Source organism: Geotrypetes seraphini, chromosome 5 (assembly GCF_902459505.1).
Source record: "Geotrypetes seraphini chromosome 5, aGeoSer1.1, whole genome shotgun sequence".
Classification (NCBI taxonomy): Eukaryota; Metazoa; Chordata; class Amphibia; order Gymnophiona; family Dermophiidae; genus Geotrypetes; species Geotrypetes seraphini.
In genome coordinates, this window is record NC_047088.1 from 86,581,028 (window position 1) to 86,602,602 (window position 21,575).

Below are 21,575 nucleotides of genomic sequence, written 5' to 3' on the forward strand. Positions count from 1 at the left end.
CTACCCATTTCTAGATTATTCTGAGCTCTAGAAGAAAGCTAAGAATAATAATCGTTAAAATAAATTTGAGACTGGAATCACACCTAGTGCACCCTGGCTCAGAATGCTTTCTTCCAGTCATGATATGTATAAAATATACACAATCTTATACCTCTAATGAGGGGAGGCACTGCAGTGTGGCACCCCATAACAGATATTGTATACATTTTGTGGAAGGCTGTCTTGTCATCTTTTTGGCTTCCTCTTCATACAAAAATGATTTACCATGTCACAGCACAAGTGAAAGGGATTCTTATCCCAAATCTTCTCTCGCCAAGGTTCCCCATTAGGATTCCATAGCATTTCATCACTCATCAAATAAGTTTAAGTAACTGACCAATTAGTGGTCCATGCCAGTCAAATTACTGAGTGCAACTCTGGCTGCTCAGTTCAACTGAGAATTTTGCATCCAACCATTCCACTTCAACATGGTAATTAGGGAGCACTGGAATCTAGACCTCTACATAAGACATTTCATGGCAGTGCTGAAATTGGAGAACAGACTTTGATACTCACTGCTCTATGTCAGTGCAATGTTGTTAGCTGATAATTGTGGTTGCAGGAAATCTGCAAATCATTTCCATACCCTGACAAGTAGATTGCTGTATTTCTTAAGTGAAGAGTTTCACTAGTGCACCAACTGCCAGTTTCACTAGTGGCCAGATCGGGAGCCCTTTCCAGCAGGGCACCTAGCATCATCTACACCCCTCCCCCGTTCCAGCAGGGGAGAGAACTACAGGAGGAGCAGCGCTGACGGTGCTCGGCACCAACTGCCAGTTTCACTAGTGGCCAGATCGGGAGCCCGTTCCAGCAGGGCACCCGATACCATCTTCACTCCTCCCCCATTCCAGCAGGGAAGAGAACTACAGGAGGAGCAGCAGCGCTGACGGTGCTCGGCACCAACTGCCAGTTTCACTAGTGGCCAGATCGGAAGCCCTTTCCAGCAGGGCACCTAGCATCATCTACACCCCTCCCCCGTTCCAGCAGGGGAGAGAACTACAGGAGGAGTAGCGCTGACGGTGCTCGGCACCAACTGCCAGTTTCACTAGTGGCCAGATCGGGAGCCCGTTCCAGCAGGGCACCCGATACCATCTTCACTCCTCCCCCATTCCAGCAGGGGAGAGCCGACAGAGGAGAGCTGCAGTCCGACGCTCAGACCAACGGTCGGTTCGGGAGCCCGTTCCAGCAGGGTACCCGACACCATCTTCACTCCTCCCCCATTCCGAAGGGTCTACCTCTGAGGATCTCGCATCATGTGCGGCAGCAGTGGAGATTACCTTGCCAGAAATGCCGCCTGTTCTTGGAGGAAACTCAGGACCCAGATGATAGCCATCGGAATTGGGGTTGACGGCAGTTAAAGAATAGAATGGGAATGGTGGTTGAAGTGAATTGGAGTGGAGATGGAGGTGGGTATGGAGAGGGATAGGGATATGATGTATTCCAGAAAGGCATTTAAGATCTGGTGTTAAATGATCATAATAATTACAAGTCAAAGATCTTGATGCTTTTTTGGAGTGTGTTTCTGTTTCTCTCTATGCTTATTTTTATCTCTATTTTGTTTACTTTAATTATTATTTTAATTCTATCTTTAAATTATTTATTCATTACTTGTTGGAATATTTCATTTCTATCTCTATCTCTACCTCTGTCTTTTTATTTTTATTTTTCATACTGTTTCTTCAGGTACTTTAGTTAGATTGTGAGCCTTTGGGACAGTTAGGGAATTTCCAAGTACCTATCTTATTTATTTAGTTTTTTATTTATTGTATCTTTAATGCATCATTTTTGTAAACCGCTTAGAAACCTCACGGTTATTAGCGGTATATAAGAATTAAATTAAGAATTAAATTAAAGCGTTACCAATGAGAGAAATTCTTATGTTTCAGTTACTATACTGGGGTTAATAATACATTAATGGAGAAATGCCAAGGAATGAAGACCAAAGTGGTGAAAAATATGGTTAGAATTGTGGACAACTATAACAAAGATGCCCCTAATAGACAGGAAGAGCTGAAAGTGTGTATGAATATAAAATAAAATTTCTTAATATGCAGCTAGATAATCTCAAAATGCCAGTTCTGTTTATAAAGTATTACTACAAATAAAAATAATTTTCCAGTAGCTCTGGATCACTCAAACTCAGGCCCCACTTGGAGTACTCAGTCTAGAATCTTCATAAACAAAATTTAAATCGAAACTCAAAACATTCTTATGTAAGCATGCTTCACCACTTGACCCCGATTATCCCTCCGAGGATGACCATCTAACCTAAATAAGGATATCCCCTCCAATTTGTTCTTCCCCTCCCTTTTTTTTGCAATATAATTATGTATTCCTCCTCCCTCTTTGTTTCATGTTACTTTAGTATGTCTATGAAAGCCCTATATTTTAAGAGTTTTGGTTTTATATATTTATTAATGATCTTATTGTAAACCATTTAGCTAACCTTGATCGATGGTATATCAAGTATCTAATAAACTTAAAACTTGTACTGTGTCCAGTCTTCGAGGCTGTATCACTACAAGGATATAAAAAGACTTGAAGCGGAAGGTACAGAGTTTGTGCCATAAAGTGTATGAGAAGAGACTGAAGGGCCTGAATATGTATACACTGGAAAAAAGGAGAGGTGATATGATATAGACCTTTAAGTACTTGAAAGATATTAATATTCAAACAAACCTCTTTCAGAGACATAGAGGTGGTAGAACTAGAGGACATGGATGGAGATTACTCCTGAGTCTACCTCCCTGCAATGTCAGGAAATATTCAGAGAGACGGTGGTGGATGCTTGGATTACCCTTCCAAGAGAGGTGGTAGAGTCCAACACTGTGAATGAATTAAAAAACATGTGGGATAGACACAAGAGATGCTTAAATAGAAAGGAGATAGAAACGCAACACGGTTGTTGAGGTGTTACCTTGGGCAAGAATAGTGGGAGCTGAGGCTGATGCCAGACAGACTTGAATGGTCTGTCCCACAAAACGTGAGAGACAAAGAAGAGTGGCCAAAACCAACATGGAGGATCAGATGCCAATGTCGGACAGACTTGTATGATCTGTGTCTTGCACGTGGTGAGAAACAGAGAAATGGCCAAATCCAGCATGGGGGATTGGAGCTTGATACTGGACAGACTTGTACAGTTTGTGTCTCACACATGGCAAGAGACAAAGAAGCATGGCCAAATCCAGCAAGTTGGAGGTTTGATGATTTTATTGTCACATACAGTGAGTGGGGATACTGTGTAGCTTAGAAAGAAGATGGCATCTTGACTGGTAAGTTGAATACTATCAGCAATATACTACATACCATCCCCATCATGTTTGACTGCCTATATGGTTGGCATGGTGGTGACTTTGCAACCAGCATTTAAATATTGGTAACTGGGCAAGGCTCTGGTTACCTTGTTGGGCAGGACTGGATGGACCGTGAGGGTCTTTATCTGCTGTCACTTACTGTGTTATCTCTTACCTGTGTTAAGATCAACAACTCTTTCTTTTCCCTTGGATTTTTGCTGGCTCCTGTAATATGGGTCTTCCTCTTTTTTAAATCTGAATAGAACATCAGGATTAAGGATTCCATACCCTTAAGAAAGACAGGCAGAGTGTAAGGACACAGGTATTCACACTAGTTTTAACAGTTCCTTAGAGTGTGACATCGGGCTTTATTACCATTTGTTGCATCACAATAGCCTGCTGCAGTTAGTATATTAGTATGGGTATGCAAAGACCTGACAAGTGGAACAGCCTAATAGCTATGACAATGGGCAGTAAACCATGGAAATTTTGATTTAAAACATACTTCTCTACTGATACTATGATCTTGGGTAAATCCTCAACCCTTTACTGTCTCAGGGTACAGATTTCTAAGCTCTTTGCAGCAAATAACTGCTTTTATTAGTACCTACCTCATCTTGGGTTTGATTTTAAAAAGGTAGAGTACTTAAACCTAAAATATAAATCCAAGTAATCATTTCTGACCACTTAAGACAATAAATTAATGGCAAAAAGGCCAACTGGCTCATCTGATCTGCTCAGTTATCGTGCCCACACTACTGAGGCATACATTTAATCTGCCAGTCACAAAGTACCTACAAGATATTTTGCTTTACCTAAGATGGCCTTTTTTCTGACTTCCTCCTTAGTATTCCATCTTGTGGAGATAACAAAGATACCTGTAGCAGGTATATATTATCACATATGGGTAATATATGCAAGGAACCCGGAATGGACACTACCAAGTGCACTGTCACATTAAACTTTTTAAGAGAATGCCCATACAATGCACATACCGGTCCTTCCCATTTAACGTTGGCTTGCGGGACCATTGGTTCAGTAACAAAGCTTAAAAACCAACTAGGGAAGATGAACGGGTTGTAAGAATATATGCTTGCTATTCTCAGAGAACACCTGCTACAGGTAAGCGTCTTTGCTTTCTCCAAGGACAAGCAAGAATTATATTCTCACATGTGGGACTCCCAAGCTGCCAGGATCATGACTCTGGATGAGAATAATGGATATATACTGTGAACCAAGAACAAAAACCACACCAAAATGTTTTTTTAAATCGTATCTTCCACAGAACTCAGCCAATTATTATGAAATTTAATACGTCATGTTCTGAATGAAGTTGAAGTAAAATGTAAATATTTCCCACCACACCACAACACTATCTTGTGAAAATGAATAAAAACACATCAAAAAGTTTTATGGCATACTTTGCAGAAAAATGTAAAGTCAAAAAGTAATGCTTCAATTAAGCAGATGCTCGAAGTGCGCTCTCTTTGCACGAAGGGACACCCCTCAGCCCTGGCAATCACTGATCTACGGACTTAACACTCTGCTTCAGCTCAGCCCAAACAGAGATGAGGCACTGTTTAAGGTCTTTGATGTAAGATACAATTATCTGGTAGACATGTTCCTGTATCAGCCCTCAGATCCGGTAGTCAACTGGGTTTAGGTCTGGTGAATTCATAGGCCAAGAGGTCTGGACCAATGAAGTCTGGGGTCTCCCGATGTAGCAGTTCTACGGTTTCCTTTGCCAAATATGCTGGGGCATTGTCCTGTTGGAAGATAAAGTAGACTCCTGACATGTGACAGATCACTGGCAACAGCTTCTGCATCAAGAGGATGTCCTGGTAGTATGCGCCATTGATCTTAACTCCAGGATCGATGAAGCACAGATCTGTGAATTTGAGTTTCGAGATTGTGACCGAGACCATGACTGATTGGCTGAAGGTCAGGCGGGTCCACAGTAGTGCTGCCTGATTCACCGATTCACTTTGGTGAATCCATTCATTGTCTGAGAAAACTGGACTCACCAATTCAGTAACTAACTCCACACACACACACGATTAAACCTAACATGCCTCCAAGGCCTCCAAAAGCAGCTGCGGCATTGTTCTGAACAGGCTGCTCGTGGCCTGCCCTAGCAGGTCCTTCCCTCTGCCATGATGACGTACAGATTCTGAAAAGCGTACACAGCACTGTACATATTGACATTTAGCAGAGGAAGACTGCGAATAGCCTGTTCAGAGTGCCACCGCTGCCTTAAGATACCTCAGAGTTATGTCAGATCTCATGATGGGAGAGTCGGTGGGGTACTGCTGCACAGGGGGATGAGAGGGAGGGATGGAAGGAAAACTACTGCACAAGGGGGGATAAAGCTGTTACACAGGGGGAATGGGTGGGAGGGGAGGAAAGCTGCTGCACATGGGGAGAGAGAGGAAGAATTGTTGGGGTGGAGAAGAGGTAAAAAGGGGTGAGGAAGAAATCCTGGAGAGAAGGGAGACATGAATGGAGAAGAGACAGGGAGAATGTTGAACATAGGGTGGAGGGTAGGGAGAGACGGTTCACATCATAATGGAGGGAAGGAAGGGAAAGATGCTGTATAGAGGGGAATAGAGAGGAATGACTCAGGGCACAAAGCAGAGAGACAGAGAGATGATAGACAGTAAGAAAGAAACAAATGTTGGATATGGCAGTGGAAGGTAGAAAAAATAATTTTATTTTCTATTTTGTAATTACAATATGTCAGATTTGAAATGTCTCTCTCTCTTCACTTATCTCCCCTTATGATCCCCCTCGTGAGCTCCGCTTAGCTGGTAAGTCCCTCCTTGCTGTGCCCTTTTCTTTGGCTGCCAACTCCAGACTGTCCCTTCTACCTTGCTGCACCGTATGCTTGGAACAAGCTACCAAAATCCCTACAGTGGGCTCCGTCTTGGCAGTGTTCAAGGTCCAGTTAAAAGCCCACCTCTTTGAGAGTGATTTCAACTCCTAACTCTTCTCACCTTGGGTTCTGCATCCCCAACCCTATATGTCATGTTTGTCTGTCCAAGTTAGATTGTAAGCTCTTCCGAGCAGGGACAGTCTATAAATGTCAAAATGTACAGCGCTGCATATACCTTTCAGCGCTATATAAGTGATAAGTAGTAGTGTATCCTGCCAGAGCTTGTTAGACAGCGAGCATGAGCTAGGACCTAACAGAGAGAGGAAAAATTGGGCTGGAGAGGGAAAAGGGGGGTGGGGTGAATAGAAAGGCTACAAAATAAACCTGCCAGAACGTTTGGAAAAAAAAGAACTCCCAAAAAATGCCTGATTGGGCAGGAAAAGCGAATCAAAAAATTGATTCAATAAGCTGAATCAAATCAAAAATTTTTTCCCTGAAATCAGGCAGCACTAGTCCATAATAAGCATTTGGCATTAACCTCATGTTGAAGGCATGTATAGGCGATCAATCTGTGTGTTAATCGATAGAGCTACTGTAAATCAGATGAAGCCGACGCTGTGGTCTAGGTACTTAGACAAAAGCTGTTTGCACCATTTCAGGCGTGAGGGGGGGTTTTTTTGTGTGTAAAGTTAACTCTTGGGCATGATACTTTTTAAGACACTTTAATTTCAGATCATCATGAATTACCCTAACCATAGTTATCTGGCTTAATCCTGCTTTTCTTGCTATTTAGCGAGTTTGGTGTGCTTGCTGTGCATCCTCCTGGCTCAGTACAAGATTGCATACAACATCAATGTGCTCCTGTGTGCGAATCGAGCACAGTCATCCGCTTCCTGGCTTATGATCCACAGTGCCCGTTGCTCAGATCTTGCATAGCAGCACATCAAGGCTGTTTTGTTCCAACCCTTCTGTGGGAACTCTTTCAACTATCATCGACTGCTGTAATCTTTTAGCAGTACCAAGTTCTTTATCAGAATTCAGTCTTCTGCAGTGAAAACCATTTTGATAGAGACTGTTTACAAATTATTGTCTGCTTCATAGTAACAATTCATTTTCACAAGGAAGTGCTCTGGTGCAGTGAGAAATATTTACAACATTTTACATCAGCTTCATTCAGGACACAACACATTCACTCGGCGTGCAGATGTGATGGCAATGAAAAAAACAACTTTCCAAATGAGAAATTTGAGAGAGCAAATTGTCAGTGGCTCATGATAGCAAAGAGTACCACATTAATATCCCAGGCAACAGATGGAGGCTTGATTAGGTGGCTTATTGTAGAAGTCCTAAGGGATGGTCAAGGGAGAGTGGAATGCACTGACATCATTAATCACTTATATAGCACTGAAAGGCATACCGCTGTACATTTTGACATTTATAGATGGTCCCTGCTCAGAAGAGCTTACAATCTAACTTGGACAGACAAAACAGAGGGTAGGGGATGCAGAGCCCAAGGTGAGAGGAGTTAGGAGTCGAAAGCACTCTCAGAGGTGGGCTTTTAAATGGGCCTTGAACACTGCCAGAGACGGCGCCAACGTAGGGATTCAGGCAGCTTGTTCCAAGCATACAGTGCAGCAAGGCAGAAGGGACGAAGTCTGAAGCTGGTAGTTGAAGAGAAAGGCACAGATATGAGGAACTTACCAGCTGAGCGGAATTCAAACGGGTGGGATCATAGGAAGAGATAAGTGAAGAGAGATAGTGAGGGGCAGCTGAGTGAGTGCATTTGTCGGTCAGTAAGAGGACTTTGAATTGTATTCAGAAACAAATGGGAAGCCAATGAAGTGACTTAAGCACATAAACAGTGCCTCTGCTGGGTCAGACCAGAGGTCCATCATGCCCAGCAGTCCGCTCATGCGGCAGCCCATCAGGTCCAGGACCTGTATAGTAATACCCTATCTATACCCTTCTATCCCCTTTTCCTTCAGGAAATTATCTAATCCTTTCTTGAACCCCAATACTGTACTCTGTTCTATCACACCCTCTGGAAGCGCATTCCAGGTGTCCACCACCCTTTGGGTGAAGAAGAACTTCCTAGCATTGGTTCTGAATCTGTTCCCTTTTAATTTTTCCGAATGCCCTCTCGTTCTTGTAGTTTTCGAAAGTGTGAAGAATCTGTCCCTCTCCACTTTCTCTATGCCCTTCATGATCTTATAGGTCTCTATCATGTCCCCTCTAAGTCTCCGCTTTTCCAGGGAAAAGAGCCCCAGTTTCTCTAATCTTTCAGCATATGAAAGGTTTTCCATACCTTTTATCAGTCGCATCGCTCTCCTCTGAACCCTCTCGAGTATCTCCATATCCTTCCTAAGGTTCGGAGACCAAAATTGGACGCAGTACTCCAGATGCGGGTGCACCATTGCCCAATACAACGACAGGATAACTTCTTTCGTTCTGGTTATAATACCTTTCTTGATAATACCTAGCATTCTGTTCGCCTTCTTAGAGGCCGCTGCGCACTGTGCCGACGGCTTCGTTGTCTTGTCCACTAGTACTCCCAAGTCCTTTTCTAGGCTACTTTAACCCATTACCAGCCCTCCCATCGTATAGCTGTACATCGGGTTCCTGTTTCCTACATTCAAGACTTTACATTTCTCTACATTAAACTTCGTCTGCCATCTTTTCGCTCACTCTCCTAGTTTATTCAGGTCCCTTTGTAAATCTTCACAGTCCTCTTTATTCCTAACTCCACTAAATAGTTTGGTGTCGTCTGCGAATTTTATTACTTCACACTTCGTCCCTGTTTCTAGATCATTTATAAATACATTGAACAGCAGCAGTCCGAGTACCGACTTTAGGAGAGAATGTAGCGTGAGTAAGGCAGCTCTCCCAGAATATGAGTCCAGCAGCCAAATTCTGGACAGATTGAAGGGGAGCGAGATGGCTAAGCGGAAGATCTGAGAGTAGGGAGTTGCAGGGCGAAGTGATGAGGGCGTGAATAACTGTTTTGGTAGTGTGCTCAGAGAGGAAGCATCAGATTTTGACAATATCATAGAGAAAGAAGCAGCAGGTTTTAGCGATATGTTGTATCTGGGCGGTGAAGGAGAGAGAGGAGTCAAAGATGATCCCAAGATTATGGGCAGACAAAACAGGAAGGATGAGGGCGTTGTCCACAGAGACGGAGTACAAGGGAAGCAGAAAGGTAGATTTAGGCGGGAACATGAGCAATTCTGTTTTAGCCATATTCAATTTTAGATGGCGGTGAGACTCCAGGCGGTAATGTCAGACAGGCAGGCTGAGAGACTTTGGTCTGGGTTTCAGTAGAGATATTTGGAGTAGAGGGGTAGATCTGGGAGTCATCAGCATAGAGGTGATACTGGAAGCTGTAGGAGGAGATCACTGCTCCAAGTGAGCAAGTGTCGATTGAGAAAAGGAGCGGTCCCAGGACAGAGCCTTGAGGTACACCAATTGATAGTGTGAAGGCTGTGGAGAAGGAACCACCATTGCACTGCGCGGCTGCTTCTCTGACCGAAGACAGCAGCAGGGGCTCGGAGGAGCAGCGGAGAAGCGGAGAGGCCAAGCAGAGTCGGGCGGAGGTGGGCAGGCAGGCGATCCAGCGGGGGTAGCGGCGAGAGTAAGCTCCGCCCACCCCACCGCGTCAGAGGCAGCGTCAGCGCCCGGGCTCCCCTTAAAAGGGTCGAGCCGAGCGCGGCTGCTTCTCTGACCGAAGACAGCAGCAGGGGCTCGGAGGAGCAGCGGAGAGGCCAAGCAGAGTCGGGCGGAGGCGGGCAGGCAGGCGATCCAGCGGGGGTAGCGGCGAGAGTAAGCTCCGCCCACCCCACCGCGTCAGAGGCAGCGTCAGCGCCCGGGCTCCCCTTAAAAGGGTCGAGCCGAGCGCGGCTGCTTCTCTGACCGAAGACAGCAGCAGGGGCTCAGAGGAGCAGCAGAGAAGCGGAGAGGCCAAGCAGAGTCGGGCGGAGACGGGCGATCCAGCGGGGGTAGCGGCGAGAGTAAGCTCCGCCCACCCCACCACGTCAGAGGCAGCGTCAGCGCCCGGGCTCCCCCTTAAAAGGGGGCGTGCCAATGGCGCACAGCCGTTCGGCGCACAGCGAGCGCCTTAGCGAGAGCGCCTTTGCGAAGGAGCCTTGCGAGGGAGCCAGAAACGCCAAGTAATCACTTTCTTTTCTCTTTCTCCTTTCTCTCTCTCTTACTCACAGCAGGAGTACACCAGCACTTTACGAGAGCGATGGAGGACCCAGGATCCCAGAGGTACTTTCCGGTATATTGCACAGAGTGCAATATGTACGACTACTCCTCTTGGGAAAGCAGGAGTACATATGCAGTCGGTGTCAGGAACTGGAAAGCCTGAGGATGGAGGTCGGCAGATTGAGGGTCAGGGTCCAGGAACTAGAGGGACTGGAGGGACTGCGCACCACAGAGGAGACGAGCTGGTCAACCCAGGACACTGACGGAGCAGGCCCCATTGTGGAACAGGTGAGGGACCTCGAGAGATTCATCGAGGAGGCCTATAGGAAGGTGGAGGAACGGGACCAGCAGCTGCACAGACGGATGTCGGCAGACGAGACCCAGGATCCACAAGGCGACACCGGGGAAGGACCTAGCGGAGGAACCACGCAAGAGGAGGAGACCGTGACTCACCGGGACCCCGAGGGAGAGACACCGCACTACACCATGGACACGGACCTGAGACAGAGGTTGCTGAGGAACGGGAAGTCTGCTATTGTGGTGGGAGACTCGATCTTGAGAGAGGTAGATAGTCACGTAGCTGGAGGAAGGGAGGACCGGCTAGTGACTTGTCTCCCAGGGGCCAAGACACGAGACATCACTGATAGGATCGAGAGGATCCTGGACGGAGCAGAGACAGAGGAGACTGCGGTGATAATCCACGTCGGAACGAATGATGTGAGCCGGAGGAACTTCAGCATGGCCACACTGACTGACCAGTTCAGGGTCCTGGGACGAAAGCTGAAGCGGAGTACCCGGAGGATAGCATTCTCAGAGATCCTGCCTGTACCGAGAGCAGATGCAAAGAGGCAGGCAGACCTCCAGGCTGTGAATGCATGGTTGAGGAGATGGTGCCAGGAGGAGGGCTTCCACTTTGTGAGGAACTGGACATCCTTCTGGGGAAAGAGCAAGCTCTACCGGCGGGACGGCCTGCACCTGAGCACAGCGGGAACTAGACTACTGGCAGCCAATGTGAGGAAGGAGATCGAGAGGGCTTTAAACTGAGGAGAGGGATAAAGCCGACAGCTGATCTGATGTTGACGCTTCGGACAACAGTATCCAGAACAGATGCTGAACGGGCTGACTGCAAGGAGGAAGTAGAGGGACCGGTGGATCTTATGATCAGACAGCGAGGGAAACATCAGGTAAAGGGAGCTTGCTGGGAGGAGACTAAGGGGCATGGAGACACAGGGGGACTGGATGGCACGAGGGCGAAAGCTGAGGGCAGTATAGGGGTGCCACAAGGCGAGGGGGATCAAACAGAGGCTCAAGGGATGATAGCCCAGGAGGGGGCCGGTAGGGCTAGAAAACCCAGAGGAAAAGCGGGGAAGTGGGGTGGCGGGAATGTGGGGAAGCCGAAAGCTACGAGGGTAAAGGCTGAAGGCAAAACAGAAGCACAGGGAACAGGAGAACTGCCCAGAATTCAAGGGGAGGCGGACCAGGTAAATGCGGAGGTGGAGGAAAAACGACGGGACCTGCGGTGCTTATACGCACATGCAAGAAGCCTCATGGCCAAGATGGGTGAACTAGAAGTCGTGGCCAAGGGGGAGGACCTGGATATAATTGGAATTACAGAAACCTGGTGGACGGAGGAGAATCAATGAGATGTGGCGCTGCCGGGGTACAAGCTCTACAGGAGGGACAGGACCCACAAGAAGGGGGGAGGCATAGCACTATATATAAAGGACTCTATCTACTCGGTCGGGATGGATATGGCAACGAAGGCAGAGGGGCTGGAATCGCTATGGGTCAAATTGCCGGGAAACAAGGGTGCAGGCATAAAGCTGGGGCTGTACTATCGCCCACCTGGTACGCCAGAAGGAGTCGGACACGACTTGGAAGCTGAACTGAGACAGGAATGCAGGACTGGAAGTGTAACAGTGATGGGGGACTTCAACTACCCGGGGATAAACTGGAGTACGGGTCACTCCAACTGCACTAGGGAAACAGGATTTGTAGAAGCTGTGAGGGACTGCTTCATGGAGCAACTAGTCACGGAACCAACGCGTGGGGGTGCTACTCTTGACCTCATCCTAAACGGATCAGGGGGGCCTGCAAGAGGGGTAGAAGTGGGAGGACCACTAGGCAACAGCGACCACAACGCGATCAGATTCACATTAGAAAGGGGGACACCCATAGTAAGGAGGACCGCAACAACTGCGCTCAACTTCAGGAAAGGAAACTATGTTGCTATGAGGGAAATGGTGGGGAGGAAGCTCAGAAACATCTTTAAGATGGAGACTGTAGGAAGCGCCTGGATCCTATTCAGGGACACCCTGCAGGAAGCACAAAGAATGTACGTCCCCAGTTTCAGGAAAGGCTGCAAGAACAAGCGGTCAAAGGACCTGGTTTGGATGTCAACTGAAGCAAAGAGGGCAATAAATGACAAAAAAGTATCCTTCCGGAGATGGAAAAAGGACCCAACGGAGGAAAATCTCCAGACGCACAGGAAATGCCAAAAGGAATGCCACCGAGAGGTTAGAAAAGCAAAAGGGAAATACGAAGAGGGGCTGGCCAGGGAGGCGAAAAACTTCAAAGCATTCTTCAGTTACGTAAAGGGGAAGCGACCAGCGAGAGAGGAGGTGGGGCCGTTGGACGATGGGGATAGGAAGGGAGTGATAAAGGAGGATAAAGAGGTAGCTGAGAGGTTGAACACGTTCTTCTCGTGTTCTTCACGAGAGAAGACACATCTAATATACCGGACTCAGAGGAGCTCATGAGTGGGGAACAGGCCGAAAAATTGGAGCACATAGAGGTAAGTAAGGAGGATGTCCTCAAGAAGATAGACAGGTTAAAATGCGGCAAATCACCGGGCCCGGACGGGATCCACCCAAGGGTTCTGAAGGAACTAAGACAAGAAATAGCGGGCACAATCCAGCATGTTTGCAACCTATCCTTGAAAACTGGAGAGGTACCAGAGGACTGGAAATTGGCGAATGTCACACCTATCTTCAAGAAGGGATCGAGGGGTGACCCCGGGAACTACAGGCCAGTGAGCCTGACTTCAATTATAGGGAAGATGGTGGAAGCTATGATCAAGGACGGCATTTGCGAGCACATCGAGAAGAATGGCCTACTGAGAACAAGCCAGCACGGATTCTGTAAGGGAAGGTCGTGCCTAACGAACCTTCTGTACTTCTTTGAGGGAATAAGCAGTCGGGTGGACAATGGGGAACCCATAGACATCATCTACCTCGATTTTCAAAAGGCTTTCGACAAGGTGCCACATGAAAGGCTGCTTAGGAAGCTGTGGAACCATGGGGTGGGAAGGGATGTGCACAGATGGATCAAGCACTGGTTGTCGGGTAGACTGCATAGGGTCGGAGTAAAGGGCCAATATTCTGACTGGTGGGGAGTCACGAGCGGTGTGCCACAGGGATCGGTGCTGGGGCCGTTACTCTTCAACATATTTATCAATGATCTGGAAAAGGAGGCAAAGTGCGAGGTTATAAAATTTGCAGACGATACCAAACTGTGTGGCAGAGTTAGGTCCAGGGAAGAGTGTGAGGACCTGCAAAGAGACCTGGACAAGCTGGAAGACTGGGCAAACAAATGGCAAATGCGCTTTAACGTGGAAAAATGCAAGGTCATGCATATAGGGAAAAAGAACCCGTTGTTCAACTACAAATTGGGGGGAGCATTGTTGGGAGACAGCAGACTTGAGAGAGATTTGGGTGTGCTGGTGGATGCATCACTGAAGCCATCTGCACAGTGCGCAGCAGCCTCGAAAAAAGCCAACAGGATGCTGGGCATCATAAAGAGGGGCATAACAACCAGGACACGGGAAGTCATCATGCCATTGTATCGAGCGATGGTGCGTCCACATCTGGAATACTGCGTTCAGTATTGGTCGCTGTACCTCAAGAAGGACATGGCGGTACTTGATAGAGTCCAAAGGAGAGCAACGAAACTGGTAAGAGGGCTGGAACACTGCCCATACGCTGAGAGGTTGGATAGGCTGGGGCTCTTCTCTCTGGAAAAAAGGAGGCTCAGGGGAGATATGATAGAGACCTTCAAGATCATGAGGGGCATAGAGAGGGTGGATAGGGACAGATTCTTCAGACTGAAGGGGACAACAGGTACGAGGGGGCATTCAGAGAAACTGAAGGGAGATAGGTTCAAAACAAATGTAAGAAAGTTTTATTCACCCAAAGGGTTGTGGACACTTGGAATGCGCTACCGGAGAAGTGATCAGGCAGAGTACGGTACAGGGATTGGACGGATTCCTGAGGGATAAAGGGATCGTGGGATACTGAGAGAGGTATCCAGGTAAAAAGTATAGAAACCCAACCAGGTCGTGCATGTGCAAAACCAGAGGGTTAGGACTTCGATGGGAAGATAGGACTTAAATGGGAAACCAAGGTGGCAAGGGGGCCCCTTCTGGTGATTCAGACAGGTCGTGACCTGTTTGGGCCGCCGCGGGAGCGGACTGCTGGGCAGGATGGACCTATGGTCTGACCCGGCGGAGGCACTGCTAATGTTCTTATGTTCATACACTGAAGGTGTGATGGGAGAGATTACATTACATTCACAGGCACACAATGCAAAAAAATATATAATGGCCTTCTAACAACTCAGGTAGCAAAACGTGACCACTACATCTCCAACCTTCTAATAACAACGCCTGATTATAAGACCTTCAGAAGAGAAATAAAAACCCTGCTATTCAAAAAATATGTCAAGTCAAACTAATGCCATACCTATTCACACCTGGCCCCATGAATAATTCCAATTATTGTTAATCTCTTGCCAATGTCCAGCTTCTCTTTCTGTAATCTGCCTAGAACTGCAAGGTTAAGGCAGAATAAAAGTCGCTAATGTAATGTAATCATTAAGATATACTTGAAACAAATTGGAAGATTAGGTTTTCAACTTCAATAATCTTCTTGTTAGTACCTGTAGGATTCAGTACGCTAGGTGTTCAATTCCAACCCTCAATCCAGGAGTTGCAGAAAGCTACACACTTTTCTGAGCACATGCTCATCCCCCTTACAGACAGATTCAGTTTAGTCCCAAAGCAATCAACATACTTGAACAACTTCATGACAAGGAGGTACAGGGGAAGTTCAATACTCCAAACACCTAAGGGATATATTCACTTGTTCCCTAATTAAAAGGGATTAACTTTCAATATAGTGTTATGCTATCATAATGTATTCAGCTCAAAGGATACCACAAGGAAAGGAGGAATGAGCCTCAGACTCACAGCCTGCCACTGCTCATTAGCTTTCAAGCAGGCTGTATTCATGAGCTACCTCATTGGCTTAAAAACCTCCTCCTCTCTGTTTCTTTGTTAATTTTATTACTCCCTATCAATTTTATAATTTCATAATCAATTAATTTTATAATTTAGTAATTTTATAATTTTTAAATAAATTTTTATATTAAAAAGAACTTCCTCGAAGCGGTGAGGGGGGAGTGGTCAAAATGGCGGCAGTGTGAGTAGCTGCTAGAGTGACGGAGGAAAATCGCGGGTGCTGGTGTCTTCCATTTGAGAAAGCACAGTTACTTACCGTAACAGGTGTTATCCAGGGACAGCAGGCTGATGGGTGATGGCACCGACGGAGCCCCGGTACGGACAATTTTAGAGTGATTGCACTCTAAGAACTTGGAAAGTTCTAGCAGGCCGCACCGCGCACGCGCGAGTGCCTTCCTGCCCGACGGAGGCGCGCGGTCCCCAGTTAGGATAAGCCAGCTAAGAAGCCAACCCGGGGAGGTGGGTGGGACGCAAGAATATCTGCCTGCTGTCCCTGAATAACACCTGTTACGGTAAGTAACTGTGCTTTATCCCAAGACAAGCAGGCAGCATATTCTTGACTGATGGGTGACCTCCAAGCTAACAAAAAGAGGGATGGAGGGAAGGTTGGCCATTAGGAAAATAAATGTTGCAAAACAGACTGGCCGAAGTGTCCATCCCGTCTGGAGAAAGCATCCAGACAATGAGATGTAAAAGTATGAACTGAGGACCAAGTAGCAGCCTTGCAGATTTCCTCAATAGGAGTGGAACGGAGGAAAGCTACAGATGCTGCCATAGCTCGAACTCTATGGGCCATGACAGAACCTTCCAGTGTCAGTCCGGACTGAGCATAACAGAATGAAATGCACGCTGCAAGCCAATTTGACAACGTACGTTTAGAAACGGGATGTCCCAATTTATTCGGATCAAAGGACAGAAAGAGTTGGGGAGTTGATCTGTGGGGCTTAGTACGCTCTAAATAGTAAGCTAAAGCCCGTTTACAGTCCAAAGTATGTAAAGCCTGTTCTCCAGGATGAGAATGAGGTTTCAGAAAGAATACAGGCAGGACAATCGATTGGTTGAGATGAAATTCAGAGACAACCTTAGGGAGAAACTTTGGATGTGTACGCAGAACCACCTTGTCATGATGAAAGACTGTAAAAGGTGGATCAGCAACTAGTGCATGCAACTCACTGACCCTCCTGGCAGAGGTAAGAGCAATAAGGAAGACCACTTTCCAAGTGAGAAACTTGAAAGGAGCTGTAGCCAAAGGTTCAAACGGAGGCTTCATTAAGGCGGAAAGAACCACATTGAGATCCCAGACTACAGGAGGAGGCTTAAGAGGTGGTTTCACATTGAAAAGACCCCGCATGAATCTGGAAACTAAAGGATGAGCTGAGAGAAGTTTCCCATTAACTGGCTCATGAAAAGCAGCAATAGCACTGAGGTGGACTCTGATGGAAGTAGACTTGAGACCAGAGTCAGACAAAGAAAGAAGATAATCTAACAAGGTCTCCACTGCAAGCGAAGTGGGATCATGATGATGAAGAAGACACCAGGAAGAGAACCGAGTCCACTTCTGTTGGTAGCATTGAAGAGTGGCCAGTTTCCTGGAAGCATCCAGAATAGAATGAACGGGCTGAGACAGAAGAGAATAAGCTGAGGTCAGCCCGAGAGATACCAAGCTGTCAGGTGCAGAGACTGGAGGTTGGGATGCAGAAGGGTCTGCTGAAGCTGAGTAAGCAGAGAAGGAAACAGTGGAAGAAGAATGGGCTCCCTGGAACTGAGTTGAAGCAGAAGGGAGAACCAATGTTGCCTGGGCCACCGTGAAGCGATGAGAATCATGGTGGCTTGCTCCCTCTTGAGCTTGAACAAGGTTCGTAATATGAGAGGCAGAGGAGGGAAAGCATACAGGAACAGATTGGACCGATCCAGGAGAAATGCATCCGCTGCTAGACGGTGAGGAGAGTAGAGTCTGGAGCAGAAGTGGGGCAGCTGATGATTGTGAGGAGCTGCAAAGAGGTCTATCTGAGGAGTGCCCCATTGAGCGAAAATGAACTGGAGAGTCAAAGGATCGAGAGTCCATTCGTGGGGTTGGAGAATTCTGCTGAGATTGTCTGCTAAGGAATTCTGCTCTCCCTGAATGTAGACAGCTTTCAGGAATAATTGGTGATCTATCGCCCAAGATCAAATCTTTTGGGCTTCCTGACACAAGAGGCGAGAGCCTGTCCCACCCTGTTTGTTGATGTAGTACATTGCAACTTGATTGTCTGTGCAAAGTAGTAAAACTTGAGGAAAGAGAAGATGTTGGAAAGCCTTGAGGGCATAAAACATCACCCGGAGTTCCAGGAAATTGATGTGATGTTTCTTTTCCTGAGCCGTCCAAAGGCCCTGAGTTTGAAACTCGTTCAAGTGAGCCCCCCAGGCATAAGGGGAGGCGTCGGTGGTGATGACTAGTTGATGAGGAGGTAGATGGAACAGAAGACCTCTGGAGAGATTGTAAGATATCAACCACCATTGTAGAGATTGACGAAGAGATGATGTCACAAATATGTGTCATGAGCAAGGATCCATCGCTTGGGACCACTGGGTAGCTAGGGTCCATTGAGGAGTGCGCAGGTGAAGACGTGCGAAGGGGGTGACATGAACTGTCGAGGCCATATGACCCAAGAGTATCATCATTTGCTTGGCAGAGATGGAGCGTTGTGGAAGCACCTGCTGACATAGATATTGAAGAGTCTGAAGACGGTTGGACGGCAGGAACGATCTCATGAGGACTGTGTCCAGGACCGCTCCTATGAACTGAAGTCTCTGAATAGGGATGAGATGTGATTTGGGTAGATTGATCTCGAATCCCAGTAGTTGGAGAAAAAGGATGGTCTGGTTGGTGGCAAGTAGCACTGCCTGAGAGGAAGTAGCTTTGATTAACCAGTCGTCCAGGTAAGGGAAGACCTGAAGATGATGAGAGCGGAGAAAAGCGGCCACCACAATGAGACATTTGGTGAACACACTGGGAGAGGAGGCAAGACCGAAGGGTAACACCTTGTACTGGTAATGACAGTGATTGATCATGAAACGGAGGTACTGTCTGGAGGCCAGATTGACCGGAATGTGAGTGTATGCCTCTTTGAGATCGAGAAAGCATAGCCAGTCGCCCTGATTGAGAAGAGGGTAAAGAGTGGCCAGAGAAAGCATTTTGAATTTTTCTTTGACCAAGCATTTGTTGAGATCACGAAGATCTAATATGGGTCTGAGATCTCCTGTTTTTTTGGGGACCAGAAAATAACGGGAGTAGAATCCCTGCCCCTTCTGATCGAGAGGAACTTCCTCTATGGCGTTCAGAAGAAGGAGGGATTGAACCTCCTGAAGAAGGAGGGAGGACTGAGGAGTGTTCAAAGCAGACTCTTTTGTTGTCGAAAAGGCCGGACAGGTGGAGTTTTCTTCTTGGTTTTGAGAAGAGTGTCCCAGCGGGTCTCATGTGCTGACAACTTTTGTGTGGTGGAGTCCATAGAGTCACCAAACAGCTCATCCCCTAGGCAAGGGGCATTAGCCAGGCGATCTTGATGGTTGACATCAATTTCTGACACTCTCAGCCAAGCTAGACGACGCATGGCAACAGACATGGCCGTAGCTCTTGAGGTAAGTTCAAATGTGTCATAAATAGAACGTACCATGAATACGAAGCTGAAGAAGGGAGGAAGAACAATGACGAAAAGCAGATCTTTTGCGGTCAGGTAGGTATTTCTCAAAAGAAGCCAGATTCTGAATGAGGTGCTTCAAATAAAAAGAGAAATGAAAGGCATAATTACCAGACCGGTTAGCCAACATAGCATTTTGGTATAACCTCTTACCAAATTTGTCCATGGCCTTCCCTTCTCTGCTAGGAGGGACTGAGGCGTACACACTAGCTCCCGCAGACTTTTTGAGAGTAGATTTCCACCAATAAAGACTCGTGCGGGAGCTGAGGTTTATCAAAGCCAGGTATGGGGATGACTTTGTATAAGGAGTCTAATTTACGAGGAGCCCCTGGAATAGTCAAGGGAGTTTCTAGATTTTTATAGAAAGTCTCCCTTAAAATATCATGGAGGGGCAACTTGAGAAATTCCCTTGGAGGCTGGTCGAAGTCCAGTGCATCAAGGAATGCTTTGAATTTTTTGGACTCAGCCTCCAAGGGAATAGAAAGAGACTCACACATCTCCTTCAGAAAAGTCGTGAAGGAGGCATTGTCCGGTTTAGAGGATGGATCTTGAACAGAAGTATCCTCTTCACCAGATGAAAATTCACCCTCAGAGAGAAGAGGCTCTTCGGAGTCGCCCCACAGATCAGGATCTCTGATTTGAAAACTTTGATCCCGGGAATCCGGGATTTACGTGCCGACTTTCCTGACCTCAAAGAAGTGGTACCGGGAGAAGTTAGAGGCTGTAATGGTGCCGAAGTTTGGACAGCCTGATGGAGAGCCCTCGGTTCCAGTGCCAGTACCGGCATGGAAGTCGAGGAAGCCGAATGGATCGGTACCGATAAAGTGGAAGCAGACAATAGAGGCTGCCCCACTGTCGGTACCGGTGGCTCAGACCGGACCGGAACTGGAAGGTTCGGTGCCAAGAGAGCAGGGAGGAGTTGCTGCAACTGCTCTTTAAGCTGCACCTGGAGGACAGCTGCAATTCGCTCGTCCAGCGAAGGCACCGGTACCGCTTTCTTTTTCTGCAGTACCTGTGGTGCCGCTCGACGCCCAGAGGATGAGGAGCCCGATGACGATGCACTCACCTCTATGGGGGCGGAGCGTTTGCGCGGGCGCCTCGTGGTCGGCAGGACTGGACTCGCTGCCACAGCGACCGGAGGCCGCTCGAGCGGGGAAGGCTTCTTAGCCGGCTTACCTGACTGGTGCGACGCCGGTGCGGTGTTGTGCGGCGTCGAAGAAATGGGTGCCGATTGCGAAGGAGCCGATGCCGGTGTCGATGCCGCAGAATCAGCCATGTCGGCACCGAAAAGTAATTTCTGTTGAATTTGTCGATTTTTCAACGTTCTTTTCTTTAAAGTGGCACAACGGGTGCAGGTGGAAGCCCTATGATCAGGACCCAGACACTGTAAGCACCAATTGTGCGGGTCGGTCAAAGAAATGGGCCGTGCACACCGTTGGCACTTTTTGAACCCTGGCTAAGGGGGCATGAAAGTAAAGACGGCCTCTGCCAAATCGAAAGCCGAGGCTTCGATGATGGCAACAGGCCCCGCCGGGGCGAACCCGAAAGAAAAAAAGGTAAGTTTTTTTTTTTTTAAACTAAGAAAAAAAAAATAAATAAAAGGAAGATACTTTTCCTAACAAGATTTACGCGAGTAAAAAGATCTTCTCAACGGCCGTTGAAAAGAACGTGTCTTCTTAGCTCCGCGGAAACTAAGAAACTGGGGACCGCGCGCCTCCGTCGGGCGGGAAGGCACTCGCGTGTGTGCAGTGCAGCCTGCTAGAACTTTCCAAGTTCTTAGAGTGCAATCACTCTAAAATTGTCCGTACCGGGGCTCCGTCGGTGCCGTCACCCATCAGTCAAGAATATGCTGCCTGCTTGTCCTGGGATAATAATTTTACCTTATCGCTTTTGCTTGATTCTTCCAGAGGGAATGCCTCATTCAATGCGGAAGGGGGTGATTAGGGCTGATCCCTTGCAGGCTCTTGTCTCTACATCCGCCCAGCAAACTGTAGACCGCTTCTTTTCAGCTCTGCCGTTGGTTGCTAAAGAACCCGGAAGAAGTGACCCGGCACTGGGGAGAGATATTGAAGAGTCTCTCTACCATTCAGGATTAGAGACATCGTTGTCCCCTCCGGCTCCTTCTAACCCTTTGTGTCCAGCTACGACCAGAGCTTTGTTGCAGGAGATTCCCAACCCCGGAAGTGGATCTGTGGGGT

General features: G+C 47.4%; 1 protein-coding gene across 9 annotated transcripts in view; it reads right to left on the reverse strand.

Moving 5' to 3' along the window:
* Window positions 1–21,575, reverse strand: part of LOC117361055 (zinc finger protein 34-like) — a 156,173-nt gene that overhangs the window by 70,587 nt on the left and 64,011 nt on the right. For 8 of the 9 annotated variants that reach the window (XR_004539583.1, XR_004539582.1, XM_033945868.1 and 5 more), the window contains exon 4: window positions 3,508–3,621. The exons of the other annotated variant lie outside the window; for it this stretch is intronic. Coding sequence is in view for 6 of the 8 variants with exons in the window: in XM_033945868.1 (XP_033801759.1) it covers window positions 3,508–3,621 (114 nt within the window). In the remaining 2 variants the exon portion in view is untranslated. The remainder of the gene's footprint in view (window positions 1–3,507; window positions 3,622–21,575) is intronic. 9 annotated transcript variants of the gene reach the window in all.